At 51.2% G+C, this 15,734-nt stretch overlaps 1 protein-coding gene across 2 annotated transcripts in view; it reads right to left on the bottom strand.

Annotated features, from left to right (window-relative positions):
• Nucleotides 1-1,142: 1,142 nt before the first annotated feature.
• Nucleotides 1,143-15,734, bottom strand: part of Fam178b (family with sequence similarity 178 member B) — a 90,484-nt gene continuing 75,892 nt past the window's right edge. For both annotated transcript variants that reach the window (XM_074050200.1, XM_074050199.1), the window contains 3 exons: nt 3,314-3,391; nt 2,805-2,957; nt 1,143-1,522 (listed from right to left, as the gene is read on the bottom strand). In XM_074050200.1, the coding sequence (XP_073906301.1) occupies nt 1,490-1,522; nt 2,805-2,957; nt 3,314-3,391 (264 nt within the window). In that variant the 3' untranslated portion in view covers nt 1,143-1,489. The remainder of the gene's footprint in view (nt 1,523-2,804; nt 2,958-3,313; nt 3,392-15,734) is intronic.

Genomic DNA, 15,734 nt, shown 5'->3' with positions numbered 1-15,734 from the left:
GTGTATAGTGTCAGAAGCAGGGACAGCCCCGAGGGAGAGTGAAGAAGGCTGGCTCCTCAGAGTCCCTGCTGTCTTGTCAGAGGATCTGAGGCCAACTTGATGCTGCTGGGCTGTGGTAGTTCCCCAGCCAAGGGGGCATGTGATGCAGACAGGAAGAGAAAACAGAACTCTCAGTCCAGTTGCCAGGCATCCAAGTCACCCTGGCTCTGGAAGGGTTTCTTCCACTTCTCATTTGGCAAATGCTTGGAGGTAGAAAAAATGTTTTGTATGGTACCCAGCACTATGCTGGGCCCATACCTGTGCTCTCTGAATAATAGATGCCCCAGCTTCTGGCATTCTGGGGACAGAGAGGGAAGCAGCTTGATACAGGCCCGTGCTCCACTTCAGGTCTATGCCACTTGGTCCTTTATATGAGTTGGGGGGAGTCTCCTTGTTAACCCCTGTACATGAAAGACAGGAAAAGGAGCAGGACACATAAAGAGAGCACACATGGGGAAGCTCCACAGGTAGACACCAGGATTGGGTTAAGAAGTGGGCACAGGACAGTTTGGCAGTAGTAATCCTCTGCCACTTTCTGGCTACTTCTTTGTAGCACCTGCAAAACCCAATCCAACTCAGAGTCAGGAGAGCCCAGAGGCTAGCCATGGATTCTCAGCAGTGGTCAGAGAAAGTGGACACCCAAGGCCATCTGGGGCACAGAGGGGCCACTCAAGGGGTTCAGGTCAAAAATATCCAGCTCCCCACTCAGGGATCAGCACCCATGAAACTGATCTGGGGAATGCCAGGGAAAGCAACAGAGGATCTGGCACTGTATTTTGGACCCACCCCCTACTCTTAAATCTGTGGAGTTGATTTCAGAGCTCACCAATAAATTCAATTAAGCATAATTACAGTTCTGATCTGCCATCTCACTCTTTGTAGCCTCCCAGTGGTGGCAGAAAGCAGTCCCAGACTGGACTCCTAACAACTTTTAGACCACAAGGACCTCTGGAGATCTGAGAGTCCTCAGGTGTTGAGAGGGGGGCCAGTCACATGACTATCAGAGGTAAGAATTCAGCAGCTCACAAGCAGAGGCGTCAGGAGGCTGGGGCTGGGCAAGAGCCTTCAGGATAGGTATTGAAGTAAGTCTCCTAAACCACTGATGCTGAAATAAGACTTTAATGTGCACAAAGGAACCTCACATTAGTGAGAGAGAGGCAGGAGGGTGGGGAGAACTGTGGCCAGCAGGGAGGGCCCAGGAGGCCCCAGGAAGTCAGAGCTATGGAGACAGATGCCTTAGGGAAAAGGAGATAGCTGGGCGGGGCACAGGAGCTGAGGGAGAGGCTGACCCCTTGAGGGGTAGGGGTTGGAGCAGTGGAGGCAGGCTCTTGCTTCATCAAGGTTGGTCAGCATCTGGGCCTCCTCTGGCCTTGACTCTTTGCCTCCTGCAGTTCCCCGTCCCCAGTTGAGTCAAGGGCCTTGGGCTGCCCCACCCTTGCCCCTTTACCCTTTACATGCCTTTCCAGGGGCTGAAGTACTGGGCCTGTGGTGAGGAGAAAAAAATCAGGCTGTGATGCGTAGACTACCCATTGTCTGCAGGTCCCCTGGATTTGCAGTGTCCACTCAGTATCTACTATAGGTGTTGGAAATGTAAATAGGCCTCCTCTGTTCCAGGCACTGTGTGAACAGATGCTTAAGGCTCACATGCAAGGTAAGGACACAGCAGATCAACAGGGTCCTTGACCACAATGTCAAGAAAGCGCTCCTGGGGTTCCCTTTGCCCACTGCCACAGGCCCTGGGAGTGTGGAAGGAAGGTGCCCACACTGGCTTGTCAGGCCACCAATCATTTTGCCTTCTCTTCATGACAAACACACTGCTTCCCACCAGAGACCAGTATGATCCAGTTCTTGGGGGATCAAGGTAAGGTCTGCCCTCCAGCCTTCTCAGGGACTTGCAAAATCTGAGCCCCAAGCCACAGCCTCTGGCCAATGTGTCAGCCCCAAGTCAGAGGTTAGGGAAGAGGCAAGCTGAGAGCCAGGGAAACTTGGAAGGGAAGGGTGTGGAAATGGATCTTGCCAGGCCCAGTTGTCTCCATCAAGGAAGGGCTGGGTTCAGGGCTTGAAGTATCTCCAAATCAGCTCAGCAGGGGTGCTGCTTGTTGGACAAATGGATGCCAGAAGAGAGGGTGCAAGTGGTGGAGCACTGTGCCTGGTGTCAGACTGACTCTGGGCCTGGTTCTGACATTCACAGGAACTGTCTGTGTGACGGGGCCTCTGGTTAGCTTGTTCATCTGTAAAATGGACTTCTAACAACTCCTACTTCATGAGGGGTATGTGTATTCATGCAGAAAGAGATCTTCATTCAATACATTTTAACTATAAATATGATTACCTGGAGAGGGTCTAAGAGAATTTGAGGGGTAAAGGTTGCTGCTACACAAATCAGAGTGGGGAAGGACAACCTAGAAGTGCTCCTACTAACAAAGTAGGTGGCCAGCCCAAGACCTGCAAGACATATAGACAGGAGAGTGGACAGCTGATGCCTCTGGTCTCTGGTGCCCCTTCCTGGCCCTCTTCCCTAGGGCTGAGTTTCTCTTTGCATGGTCTCTTTCTCTACTCCAGGCACTGCTACTCTGGGCATAAGATTCTTGATAGACTAATGTAGGTGCGTGAGGCATCTCTCCCCCTCTCCCCCACTGCCCTCTCCACTCTGTCTCTGTGGAGCTCAGCAGCTGTGGTGGAGGTGGACACACTGCTGGCTCTGTCCACCCTTCCTAACTGACCATGTCCTAAGCCTCCCAGATCTGGGTTCTTGAGGGAACTACCTGGGGCTGGCAGTGGGCCAATAGCTCCTGCCAACGGATATAGGTTTGGGTGGCCAGGTCCTTGAGTTTGGTTCGGTGCATGGCCTGAGGGCTCTCCCGGATGTGGGTGCTGATGTGGCGGTCCAACTGCATGCACAGCAGCTGCAGCTCACCCTGCGGAGGCAGAGAAGGGTGTGGCACGGGCCAGGCATATTCCAAGGGGAGTCAGTGAGGGACGAGGGGCAGGAGAGAGAACCAAGTCAGAAAGGGAGAGATGTCTCAGTGATTGCTTAGAAGTTGGAAAGCAAAGGGAGGAGAGGGCGGGACAACTGCTGGGGGAATGGGTCAGGCTCCCTTGGGAAGGCTTAGGGGACATGGTGGAGGAAGAGACCTTGGATCCCTTCTTGGCCTCTTACTCTACAGTTCCTGAGGGAGGGTTGGCTCCATCCCAGTCAAGTCCACATTGCTTGATGAAGCAGACACAGCTGGGTACCCTGCCCTACCCAACCTTGGCATCTTAGGAGACTTACCCATTGGTCTGGAGAAATGTCCTGGCTGCTGACTACCACCCCAGCCAGTGTCAAGAGGCTGTGGCACAGGTAGCAGACCTGGAGAGACAGCACAGACAGGGGTGTTTCCATAACTCTGTCCTGCTTCACCAGGTTCCTGCTCTTAGTCCTCATGGGTCTAGGGCACAGATTCAATCCATCACTAAAGTCCAGTGACAGCTTCCAGGGAGACATTTTCAAGGAGGCCTAAGTGAGCAAAGTTGTGAATGCCCCAGCAGGCTTTACCAGGGTTGCCTCTGACCAATGACTATCTCCTTGCCTTCAGAAAAAGAGGGACTTTCTGCCTTCCAGAAACCCACACTATCTTCAGCCTCATCCAGGGGCTCCCAATAGAGAAAGCCCAAAGGGTCCATGCACTCTGACCTCTGCACAGTCTCTGTTTGCTGAGGGCCTACACCTATGGGGACTGCCTGCGGTACCACTATCCCCTATGCAACAGCAAGCAGCAAGGAGAAACCCCCTCCAGGGGGATATGGTCCACACGTACACAGCTCCCTGCTTCTGCTTGCCCCTCAGTGGATAACCACCTGGAGAAACCTAGGTGCAGCCCTCCCTGACAGTCGACTGACACAGGTGAAGAGAAGGGAGGGGAGGCAGGTGGGAGATGACTTGGAATGAGTATTTGCTTACCTTCCCCACCAACTCCACCCTCATCCTTGCTGCTGGAGATGAAACAGTACAAAGACCAATTCTATCTGATCAGGGAATGGGCTGAACCTAGGGCACCCTTTGGCTTTGTTGGTAGCTATTCATTTAGGGGACATTTGTTTGCCATATAGAGAAAATGAGATTTGGGGAGCATTCCAAAGACAGATAAGGCACCTCTGCGAGGCAGGAGGTCCTGGTATTCTGGACCCAGAGGTTTTTTTCTAACCCCTTGGACTCCTTATGTCTGGGGATGGGAGAGGAAGACTCCAGAGATGGCCAGCAGAGCTTCAAACCAGCTGAAGGCCTCCTGTCCAAACCCTCCTCCCACTTCCCTGCCCCTTCCCTCCACTTGGAACACCAGGTAGTGCCTAAGAAATAGCCACAGCCTCTTTGCACCAACCCGGGAACCTCCCTAGGACAGAAGCCAAAGTCATTTCCGAGAGTACCAGCCTTGGCATTATGAACTGGCTTTTAAAATCAAGTACATAGTATAAAATCTGAAGAAAGATACCACATGGGCTCACACCAACAGTTCCTCCCCTGCCCAAGACCCAGCTTCCTCAACACTCAGCACAGGAGATAAGGACCACGGAGAAAGTGACTTAACTGGCTGATCAGATCAGGGGGCCACTGCACATGGCAAGCACAGAGTCACAGTGAAGGAAAGCCAGGGTGCCTGCGGGGTGGACCTCTAGGAGGGCTTCCTTGGGGTAGGCAATACCCAACTCTCTAAACTGGGCTCCATTTGCCAGGTCCCTAAACTGCCTGTATACTGGACTTCCCAGCCGTCAGCCAAGATGGTTTGCCAGCACGCTAGGGCTTCCCCTGTGCACTGTGTTCCCTGGGTCCCCTTCCTTCCACCTTTGCTTTGCCCTAGGGTGGGTCCACACAGCTATCAGACTCCATCCAGCCTTTGCAGTCTGGGCAAAAGCTCATTGCCAGCTCTGTACAGCCACAACTATCCCTTGACTAACACAGCTTCACCCACTCAGAAGGAGAAACTTCAGGAAGGCAGTCATTTGGTTAACAAATACCAAATCTCAGCTTCCCCATGAACCAAACGAAGAAAGGGTCCTTCGACTTTGGGGGGGACTGGGCTGGGAGCTGCAGCTCAGAGGTATCAAGGAGGAAGTGACTAAGCCAAAGTAGGCCTCAAAAGAACAGCAGGATTTAAGGCAAAGATGGCCCTGTGGGGGTGGGGGTGGAGGCAGCAGATTACAACACCAGACAGATCCTGAGGGCTGATGCAAGACACAGAGGTAGGGCACCCTGGGGGACTGACCTGCCAGGTAGTCAGCTGGGCTGGTGTGTGGTAAGGAAGGGGGTGGCCTGGGGACAGAGCTGGTAGTGTGAGTCTGGGAAGAGTTAGGTTGTGGCAGACAGACTGGGGTCTCCTGGGGTCCTGGGGGAAAGCTGGTGATAGAAGGTAGCATGCAGTCCTCTCCAGAATGGATTGCAGGATGCTCCCCCACTTCTTTCTTTTTTTGGTGGTGGGAGTTAAACTCTATACCACTGAGGGTGCATCCCCAGCCCACATCTTCCTTTTTCCCCCTTAAGAGTATTTTTCCGTGCTGGGCGTATAGCTCAAGTGGTAATGTGCCTGCCTTGTGAGCACAAGGCCCTGAGTTCAAGCCCCAGTAGTGGGAAAAAAAAGTATTTCTCTACAATGTGTGTGCTTTACTCACAGACTCAGAATACAATGAAAGTTTTAAAAAAGTTTTTTAACAAGACATTGCCCATTATAATTGAACTTACCTGGGTTTGGGGTGGATATGGGACAAGAGAGGAACATGACCTTGAAAAAAATGTGAATGTGAGGCCCCTCTTTAAGAGGACAAAGCACTTGGTACTGGGCGAGATGATGGTAGGAGGTGGGGAAAGGATGCCAAAGAAAATATCCAAAGGCAGTGGATCCCATGAGTGGGAGACACTGGGGGGAGGCACGGAAGATGCCTGCAGGGTGGATGTGAAGAACTGGGATGGGTGCAGGGCAGGGAGGGAGATAGGGGCCTGATTATTCCTCAATTCTCAGAATTTTCACTTGTAAACACCTTTCTCTGGTAAACAATACCAGCACCTGAGGTTCTACCCATGGGCTCAGTGGGGGATGTCTGAGCCCCCACTGCATCATGGAGGCTACAGAACTTATATTTCTAGGAGGGGTGTGATGAGGACTGGCATTGGGTTCCCAGGAATGCCCTGGAGGAATACCTTAGAGGAGGAAAATCTGTCAGTGGTATTTACCCTGGGTTGTGGGGATTCACTGAAAGAAAAAAAGCCAACATGCATGTACAGCTCTGGTTTCACAACTTCATTCTTATACTGATTCCCATAATTGAATCTGCAGGGGAAATTCCCAAAAAACTATTCTGAGTGTGTTGTTTATTTATTTATTTATTTGGTGGTGATGGGGGAGGTGGATAGTAAGTCCTAAAGAAAAGTCCTGCTAACCATATTTTATAAGCATTTTTCCAAAGAAGAAAACCAAACCTGCCTCAGCCTGGAGGTTGGTGTATTTTTCCCTTCACTGGATGGCATTCCTTGTAGTTGGGCCTAAGTCAGACTTTGATTCAACTTAAGGAGACAAGGTTCCACCTATAGCCAGAAATCATGGCCAATGTTCGTGTCCTCTGTAGTGCTTTTTAAAAAGACTTCCAGCTGGGGGTATAGCTCAGAGGTAGAGCACCTGCCTTACCATGAACAAGGCCCTGGGTTTGATCTCTAGCACTGTAACAACAACAAAACAGAAAAGCTTCAATGCTGACACAGACAGCCCTTGCTCCCATCTCCTCTGACTTCCCTGAGACCCTTGGTCTCAGAGGTGAGAGAGGGTACCATTCTGTCCAGATGAAAGGTGCAAGCCAGATGTCTCCTTCCAACTCCTCTCCTTTATGTGCAGGTCAGAGAAGGAAACCATTATCAGGAACTGGAAGTTCTGAGCTAAGAGTAGGCAGAACCTGAGACTCCTTCTCTAAAATGCCATAGCTTGGTGGCCCTGAGGCAGGCCAGGGGTGCAGAAAAGGCGTGGTGGGCAAGCAAGGGGGCCATCAGGGTAGGATGTAGAGTAAACAGCCAGATGGAAGAGCAGTGCTTCCTGCTCTGTCATAGTGACCAATTCCTGAACTAAGCAAGCCACCTCCTATCTTGGCTGGCACCACAGACACTCCACACTTCATCTGTCTTCCCTTTCAAGAAGGAAGAAGGGGTGGCCATGGAATGGGTGCCTGTGATGCTGTGGCCCCCTGGTGGCCTGCCTGCTTTGCCCTTTTCCATTACCTCTGGGAACACAAGGTGGCCCAGACACCAGGCCAAGGGAGGCCCCCTCCAGGTCTCAGTAAGTGGGTAGAGGTCAGGGTGGCTTCACCATCAGCCCTCCATGTGGTGGGGATTAGGCTGTCCAGGTTCAGGATCTTTTCTGACCAGCTCAGGAGTTCAGCTTCTCTCACATAGCCATGAGTCAAGGCTGGGAAGCCCCAGTGGGAAATGGGATCTGGAAAACCTAAGCCAAAGACGCTAGAGAGAGGCAGAGTCTGAGGGTGAGGAATGGGACGTGCCTTAACCCAATACCAACAAGACAAGGCAGGTGTCCCCTGGCCACGCTACCTGGCCTGCACCTCCATTTCCTGGGTCTTTCCCCAGGGCTGGCGGGCTGGGCTCTTCTCAGAAACTTTGTGCAGTATGCCTTATTTCTGGCTCTATAGCCTTAAACCAGGCCCTACCTTCCCTCTGGGAAAGGACAAAAAGCCTGAGTGATAGCAGACAGCCCATTGGGCTTGTCACCCAGCCGGGGAAGGGTGCTGTCTCTGTGTTCTGCTCCAGCTAGTTCTGATCCCAGGAACCATTAGCCAAGTCAAAAGGGACTCATTTGGAGCACTTTTCTAATGAAACAAAAGGGAAATGGGTGGATATTTCCCAGGAACTTCATCCTTCAGGAAATCCCCCTCTAGCTAATGCCAAGGGAGCAGGCATTAGCTGGGCTACTTATGCCAAAGAAGGGCAGGGAGGAGGAAATTCTCCCAACTCAGGTCATGACCAAGGATGTAATCCTACCCTGGGCAAATCTTCAAACGGAGCCCTTTCCCTGGAGGCTGCCAGGATAGGGACAGCAGACATTTCATGGGCAAGAGGACTGAGGGAGCAGGTCCAGCCAGGCTCTGGGGAGCTGTGGTCAGGGAAGAACTGAGACTGCCTCAGGGAATACCTGCAGGAAGGAAGAGGCTGACCCACAGGCTGTAACTCTCCAAGCCACACTGCTGGGGACTAGGGACTCACTTCATAGGTGTCACTGCACTTGGTCAGGGAGCTAGCTCTACACTCCCAAGACTGTAGAACAGTCTGTTTTGTTTTTGCCTCTCAATGTCACAGACTTTTGGTGGTGGCTAACCTTGGGAACACGCGTACAGTCAGCATGAAAGTCTGGAGGTCCAGCCCAGCCTAACAACTGACCCCAGAATTCTGCCCTTGCCCCTTTAGGAATTGAATGCAAGTATGTGTGCTAAAGATCAGCTCTAGCCTATTTTAGACCTAAGGAGAGAGCTGGGTCATGATTCTTTTCTCTTTTTAATTAAATTTAAGTCTAATCTCACCTTACAGCATCTTGACCCAGTGAGGCATGGGGAGAAGGTCTAGTGAGCCTCACTTTTCGGCATATGTGGAATCCTAGGCTTGGAGAGGTCCCTGACGTGCATGACTCCCTGCCTATGAGGGGAGGTCTGATCAGAAGCAGATGTCTGGGTTCTTATCCTTCCGCAGGACAAGCTGTGTGTGTGTGTGTGTGTGTGTGTGTGTGTGTGTGTGTGTGTGTGTGTGTGTGTGTGTGTGTGTGTGTGTGTCAGAGAAAGAGAGAGAGAGAGAGACAGAGAGACAGAGAGAGAGAGACTGACTGCTGTTGGCATTCATGTCAAGACAGAGCAACCCTCTGGACTCTGTAAGAGCCCATGGGCATCTTACAGTCAGGTCAGAAAAACACAGGTGCTCCTGGGGTGGATGGAATGTCCTTTTCAGCCTGTGCTCCAATTCCAAGGTTATACTGTCTGACCTCAGCCTGAGCAGGCGCTAGAGGCAAGCAGTGGATTTCAAGCAAAGTTCTGTCCCCAAATGAAAGCTGACTTTGGAAGTGACTCTGCCCAGGACAGGTCATTGGTCATAAGTTCTGGTGAGAAGGAAATGTTGACCAACTACTAGGAAACAAAGTGTGTGACATCACACCTCTTCCTAGCCCAGGATCCCTGAAGACACAGGGTCAAGAGGCCAGAAAGCAGACGTCACAGTCAGGGCCTGCCAGACTCACAATGGAGTTTGCTAAGAAGGACATTATTCTGTAAATGAAAGTCACTGTTTGGGTGTGGGGGTGGGTGGAGCCCTAAACGTGGAACAGGGATGAGGCCACTTTAGGGTGATGGGAGACAGGCTGCCAGCATCTGGACAGGAACAGGACTTCCGGCTCAGCTGCTGGGAATGGCCACTGCATGGAAAGTTACTCTCAGGGCTCCAGCTGGGTGGAGAGGTAGGAGGTCTATTCCCATGCTGCAGAGTCTGGGAGGCCCAGCATGCATCCACACCCTCCACTTCCTCAGAACACTGAAGCCCTGCACCTGCACATCTAGCTTCCAGAGAGTGAGTTCAGAAAGCCCAGGCCTTGTCACAGTTGGAATCCCTTTTAAGCTCTACCCCAATCTTGAAACTAGACCCTGAGTGGCCCTGGCTCTGGGAGGCCATGGCATAGAAGGCTGGGTGGGACCAAAGCAGGAAAGCCGAGAGCCTTTTATTCCTGTACATGTGTTGCAGGTTATCTCAGAGAGCCTGACCCATCCTTGTCTGCTGGGGAAGAGCAAAGGGTGTGTGGGCAATCCTTGAGAGTGAGTGCTCCTACTCAGTCCACCCTTCCTCTCAGGCTTCCTGCTGGTGGTGGAGGTCAGCCAGATGAGAGGCAGGGATGGTGGGCTTTTCCTGCTCCTCCAGCTGAGACTAGAGATCCCTGACACCAGGGGGATCTGGACAGGAAAACCCAGTTCTGCTGGTGGCTCAGAGAGCAACAGGAATCTCACAGTGCATGTGAGGGTCTCTGCCTATGTGTGTGTGTGTGCACATCAGCATTCGTGTGAGAAGCAACTGAAACCAGCCTGCACATTTTCACAGCCATTTTCAGAGTGATGCTTTCCTTAAAACCATTTCCTCAAAAGAAACAAGAACCACTTCCTCATCTTTCTCACTCTGCACTGTCTCCTAGAGTGTTGGCATGGCCAGAGCTTGGGAAGCATGGCCCTCCTTATACTTCCCAGGAGCTCTAGAACCTAATGCCATTGCCCATGACTGAAGAACAGGGAGGGCATGCTGTAGAATCCAAGGTTTCTGGGTACCTAGGATCTTCCACCTTCCTTTGTAAGAGCACCCCAGCCCACTGTCCCTTACACTTGGACCAAATTATTCCAAGGTGGCATCTTCAGTGCTGACTCCAGCAGAGAACACCTGACCTGAGCCAGCCAATCACTGTATGTCAGCAGGCTATCTGACTGGCTTATGAATAGGCACATAGTTCAAGCCAAGCCAATGAGTTTTGCTCTAGGACAGAAACTTTTTCTTTCCTCCTGGCTAGGGTGGCTGAGGAAAGGAGTTTCACATAACTGGCAGGGGAGAACAACACAGGGGTTTCATGATGCTGTTTATCTCCTGGATCCAGCTAAGTCTGATGAGGACTATCAGAATTTGTGCTTCCATCACTACAAAGACCTGGCAAAAACAAAGGAGAAGGGACAGAAAGGGGGAAAAGGCTGGGAGTAGGGAGCAGGTGGGGACAGTGTGGGAGGTGACCTTCTCACTCATCCCCAGTTGGCCTAAGGCCCGAGCTTCTTAGACATACCACTTAGAGAGTCCACCTGCTCTGGGATGGCTCAGACCTGGAAGGGAGAAGAGGCAGCAGGTGAGGAAGGGTCTCTGGTAAGGGCTGTACTTGCTCAGACCAGGCATTTTAATTGAGCCAGGAGGTTAACGTTGAGATTGATTCTGGACCCAGCCTCACAAGCACCTCTGTTTAGGTGTGTGAAGCAATGAGTGCACAAACCACAGACTGAGTGAACTGACTGTCATTGCCCCAGAGTCTCAAGGACAGGCAGATAGGTTTGGCACTGAAGTAAGGAGGACCAGAGAAGTAAAACCATGGACATAAGAATGCAGGGCTTCTGGGAAAGACTTCCATGGCTTAGATTCAAATGGTGTGGTTTGATTTGCAGAGATACAGTCATGGATGCAGCAGGGCCAGGTGATAAAGGCTTTGACTTAGATCACTTACTCTGATCCGAGTATGTGGCAGGTCAGCATAGGAGAAAGAAACACAGAGCTGTTTAGAGGGGCATAAAGGATGAAGAAACCCAGGTAGAGTGTTAGGTCAGAAGCTGATGAGTCACCTGCCCAGGGACAGAGACCCTAAATGGCAGTCTAGAGCACTGGGCCTGGCGGGGTCGAGTTAGAGAGCAGGTCTCAATATTGCTAAAGCCTGTAGCTGGCTGGGCTTGAACAAAAGCTGCATGAAGAAACCCAAAGAAGCTGGAATTTCTGGGACCCAAACAAAAGTGGCTTGGCCTGCCAGTTCCCAGACCTGCAGACTTCTCTCTTCTCCCCACAAGGTCAGCTTCCCAGACGCCTGAAGTTTATGTCAAAAGATGTCTGATGCTTTTCATTTTGGAGGAAGTCAAATAGAGCCAACCACAGACTACTCAGGGGAGGAACTCGAGAGTCCTGAATGTCTATTTTCCTTTCCTCAAATCCAGTTTCCTCCCAACCCTCCTAACCTTGACCTGGCCCAAGTCTGCAGCCCTGTGGGGCAGGCTTCTCCCCACTGTGCTGAGTGAGGGGAGGAAGGGAAAGGACTACACTTCCAGGTGAGAAGCCAGACATCACAGGGGAAGGACAGAGGTTCCAGGCTCGACTTGTCTTTGAGAGTGACACAGGACAAGGGGCCTGTGCTGGAGCCAAAACTGAAGGAATATGTGTCCCCTTGCTGGGGTTGAGAGTACCAGAGAGAGAGGGCAGAGGCAAGCACAGAGCTGCCAGAGGGCAGCGGCACCCTCCCTGCTCTGCCCTGCCCTGCCCTTGCAGTGAGAGCTGGCCTCTCCCCACCACAACCACCCATTAAGGCAGCTCTTGGCAGGGTCAGCTGGCATAGGGACCGACTGCTGCAGCCTGCAGTGGCAGCAGCAAAAGCCGTAAAACTTGTTCGCCAACTCTCTCAACACACAGGGCACACCACAAGGACTTACAGTAGATGTGCACAATGCACTTGCACACAAACACACAGCAGCCACACCCTTTGCTGAAGCTGGGCAGACACTGCCCCAGGGTGCTCCATGGAGTCTGTGCAGCTGGCAGGCCTGACTCCTAGCATCACCCACGCTCAGGAGCACACCCACCCCCATAAAATCACTTCTTCACACTTCTCCATAAACAAGCCATCTCCAGTCCTCAGGAGCACATGGCCAGCCTGGTACCTTATAGGAGTGCACATGGAGGAAGCTGAATGCATCCATCTGTGCTTAGTCCCAGCTCTGTTAGACAATCACAGATGCACAGCTTTTAGTGAGTCCCAAGCTGTCATCCCTGGAAAACACCACCAGGGTGGGAGGAAGTACACAGGGAGAAATGAACCAGGCTCCTGGGGCCTCAATTCTGCTGACTCTGTCCCTCATCCTCAGTTTTCTTCCCACGCCACAGAAGAATATTAACTTCCTCCAAGACCCCAAATTTAACCAAGTAGAGAAAACCTTCCATACCATCATAAGAATCCTGGATCCCTATATCTTCCAAATCTCTGAGGGGAAAAACTCCCATCAATATAGATAGCATGCTCTTGGCTTCCTGCTTCTCTGCCCCACCTGGCTTACCTAGCCAGGGAGATACCATTGCTTTTTGTGATCCCTTTCCCTTTCTTTTTCCAGTGAGTGCTTATATCCCACCTGGTCCACCTAGCCAGATAGGCCACCACTGTTTTTTTGTGATGCCTTCCCTTTACTTTTAATAAATTCTATTACCTCCTTCACTACAAAAAAAAAATAGGTAGATAGATAAACAGATAGATAGACAGATAGATAGATTACATATGGTTTGAGGAGGTGTAGTTCAGTGGTAGAGCACATGCTTAGCATATGAGAGGCTCTGAGTTCAATCTCCAGCACCACCCAAAACAAACAAACAAGTATACACACACACACACACACACACACACACACATTTATGCTATAGACGTAGAAAAAAGCAAAAAACTAATTGGAAAGTGTGGTAAATAGGAACATGACACGCAATGGCAGGTTTAACAAAACCAAATATCAATGATATCAATAAAACTGAATGGACCATGACTCTGAGATTGGACATAATACAACTAGACCAAGTCTGGTCACATACAGTTTACACCATCAGTTGAAAGGAAGCAAAATGCCCCAGGAAACCTGGTTTTGGGTTAGAAGGCTGAGCTGGTAGTTTGGAGGAGACAGTGCCAAACTGAGTCAAGTTATGCAATGTTTGTCTGCCTGGGGCCAAAAGGACAATCTCACAGATAGAGGCTTGGGAAGGCATAGTCTCTTGTAGAATTGTGTCCCTGCGCACCAAAGGGAAGCTCTGGGTCATCAACCCTCTAGCATTATCCTTTCCTTTGTGTATAGTTCTTCTCTCACCAGGCTCTTCCAGCTAGGATACCAGACCCCAAACATCTTCCCATCCAGATGTTTATTCTTCTCCAGCTAAGTGAGCCCGGCTCAAACAGTCAAACTCAAGGCCATTGCCAATCACCAAAGGCTTAGCACTTTCTTTCTTTCTCTTTCTTTCCCTCCCTCCCTTCCTTCCTTTCTTTCTTTCTTTATTGAGCTGGAGTCTATGCTGTCCCTGCCGGCCCCTTAAACTCCCAGCTCAAGAGATGGATCTTCCTGCCTCAGCTTCCTGAGTAGCCAGGACTATAGGTGCTAGCCAATAGGCCCTGCTGGCTCAGCACTTTAAAATGTTAAAAGTATTCCAATCATCTTCTTGAAAAGCAGAGACTCCACAGAAGTCTGTTTTTCCATAAGCGATTTGTTTGACCCAGCTGGGACAAAAAACCAGCTTGGGAACCCAGCCTGCCCCTGCCTCCCATTTAGTTCTCCCTCCCCCTCCCAGCCCCCACTCAGAGCAGAAGACAAGCATGTTGCTTCTTTTGTTAAAGTACTTGGTGGTTAGCTTTCCCAGGCAGGAACCTCACTAACTTATAATTACCAACAATGTGCTGTGATTGGTTCTCTCTATATATAAGGTAATGCTTCTGAAGTCCATATGATAGGAGAAGCCTGGGAGCATAGATTTGTAGCTTTAATGATATAAGGACATTAACATACCAGAGGGTGGCTGGCAGAATGGCAGAGTGGCTCAGGTGGTAGAGGACCAGACTAGCATGTGTGAAACCTGAGTTCAAACCCCAGTACCAAAAAAGAAAGAAAGAAAGAAACCAGGGGGCTGCCACTGGTCAGAGGATATGCAGAGAGAGGGTGGTTTCCAGAATAGGAGTAGGAGAGCAAATGGCTAGAACAGGGTGGAAGACAGTTCAGAGAGAAAGGGAGAGAGGGATTAAAATACAACTGATCCATTGGTTCATTCATTAATTCATTCATATAGTGTGAAAAGTAGGATGCAGTGCTGAGAGACATGTCTGTGCCCACAGTCCAGCTGGACAGCCAGACAAGGACAGTGTGCCCTGGGCCTCTTCCCTGAGAGAGGGAGGAGGCTGGGCCAGCCTAAAGCAGAGAGAAGAGGGAGAGAGACAAGGAGGAGAGACAAGGGGAGAAAAGGTGGGCAGAAGTGTTTATTTGCAGGGCTGAAGAAGAGCTGTGACCAGCACCCGCCTCCCTCCCCTGTAGTTTAGGGCAGGAAATCTCCCAGACAGGAGTGAGCTGGGTGGGGGATGGGCAGGCAGCTCAGCATGGCAGCCCTAAGGGCTGGGAAAGTAACCATTTCTTCCTGCTGGGTCACCTCAGGCTAACCTGACTCTGGCCTCAGTTTCCCCATTGCATTCAAGGGGCAAAAAGGCAGACTTTGAGCTCTGGGGATGAAAGGCTTAACCCTAGCCTAGACCACCACTCCCTGTAAAATAGGGCGGATGACGCCACTGCTCTTTTTGGCTGGTGAATAGCCCCATCTTGTCTTTGAAGATGAAACGTACTCAGGACTAATGAGGAGTCAGTTGGCTGAGGTGGGAGCAGGGGCCCAGTCGCCTGCCCCTCCTGGCCCCTCCCAGTCAGCATGGCACCCAGCCCTGAGAACAGAAGTGGTCCATTTCACACTTTTCTCCCCACCTGGCACCCACCTGCTCTACCTGCCTCCTCCATTCCCCTCCTCTGCCTTTGGCTATCTCACCATCAGAGGCCAAAGTGAAGGAGAACCCAGCAGGCTCTGCAGTACAGGAGTTCGGAGAGCTGCCTCTGCCTTGCTGTCTCCTTTTGCTGCCCCCAACCAGCATACCCTTTGCTTTTGAGGCACTGAATGCCCCAAAATGCACTGGCTCCTTTAAGCTTCCAGTCCAATGGATTATTTCCAATATGGCAGTCAATCAGGGGTATTGGGGTGGGGGTTGACTTTTCATAGCTTCTTCTACCTGTGTGAGAGCAGCCCTAAAAGCAAGGATGCAATCAGCCTGCCTGCTCCCCATCCCCAGGTTGCTGCCTGGACACCTTCTGCCATTGCCATCAGATAGGCCCAGCCTTGGCAGGAGCCACACTTT

Source organism: Castor canadensis, chromosome 12 (genome assembly GCF_047511655.1).
Source record: "Castor canadensis chromosome 12, mCasCan1.hap1v2, whole genome shotgun sequence".
Classification (NCBI taxonomy): domain Eukaryota; kingdom Metazoa; phylum Chordata; class Mammalia; order Rodentia; family Castoridae; genus Castor; species Castor canadensis.
This window is presented reverse-complemented; position numbering and strand designations above follow the sequence as displayed.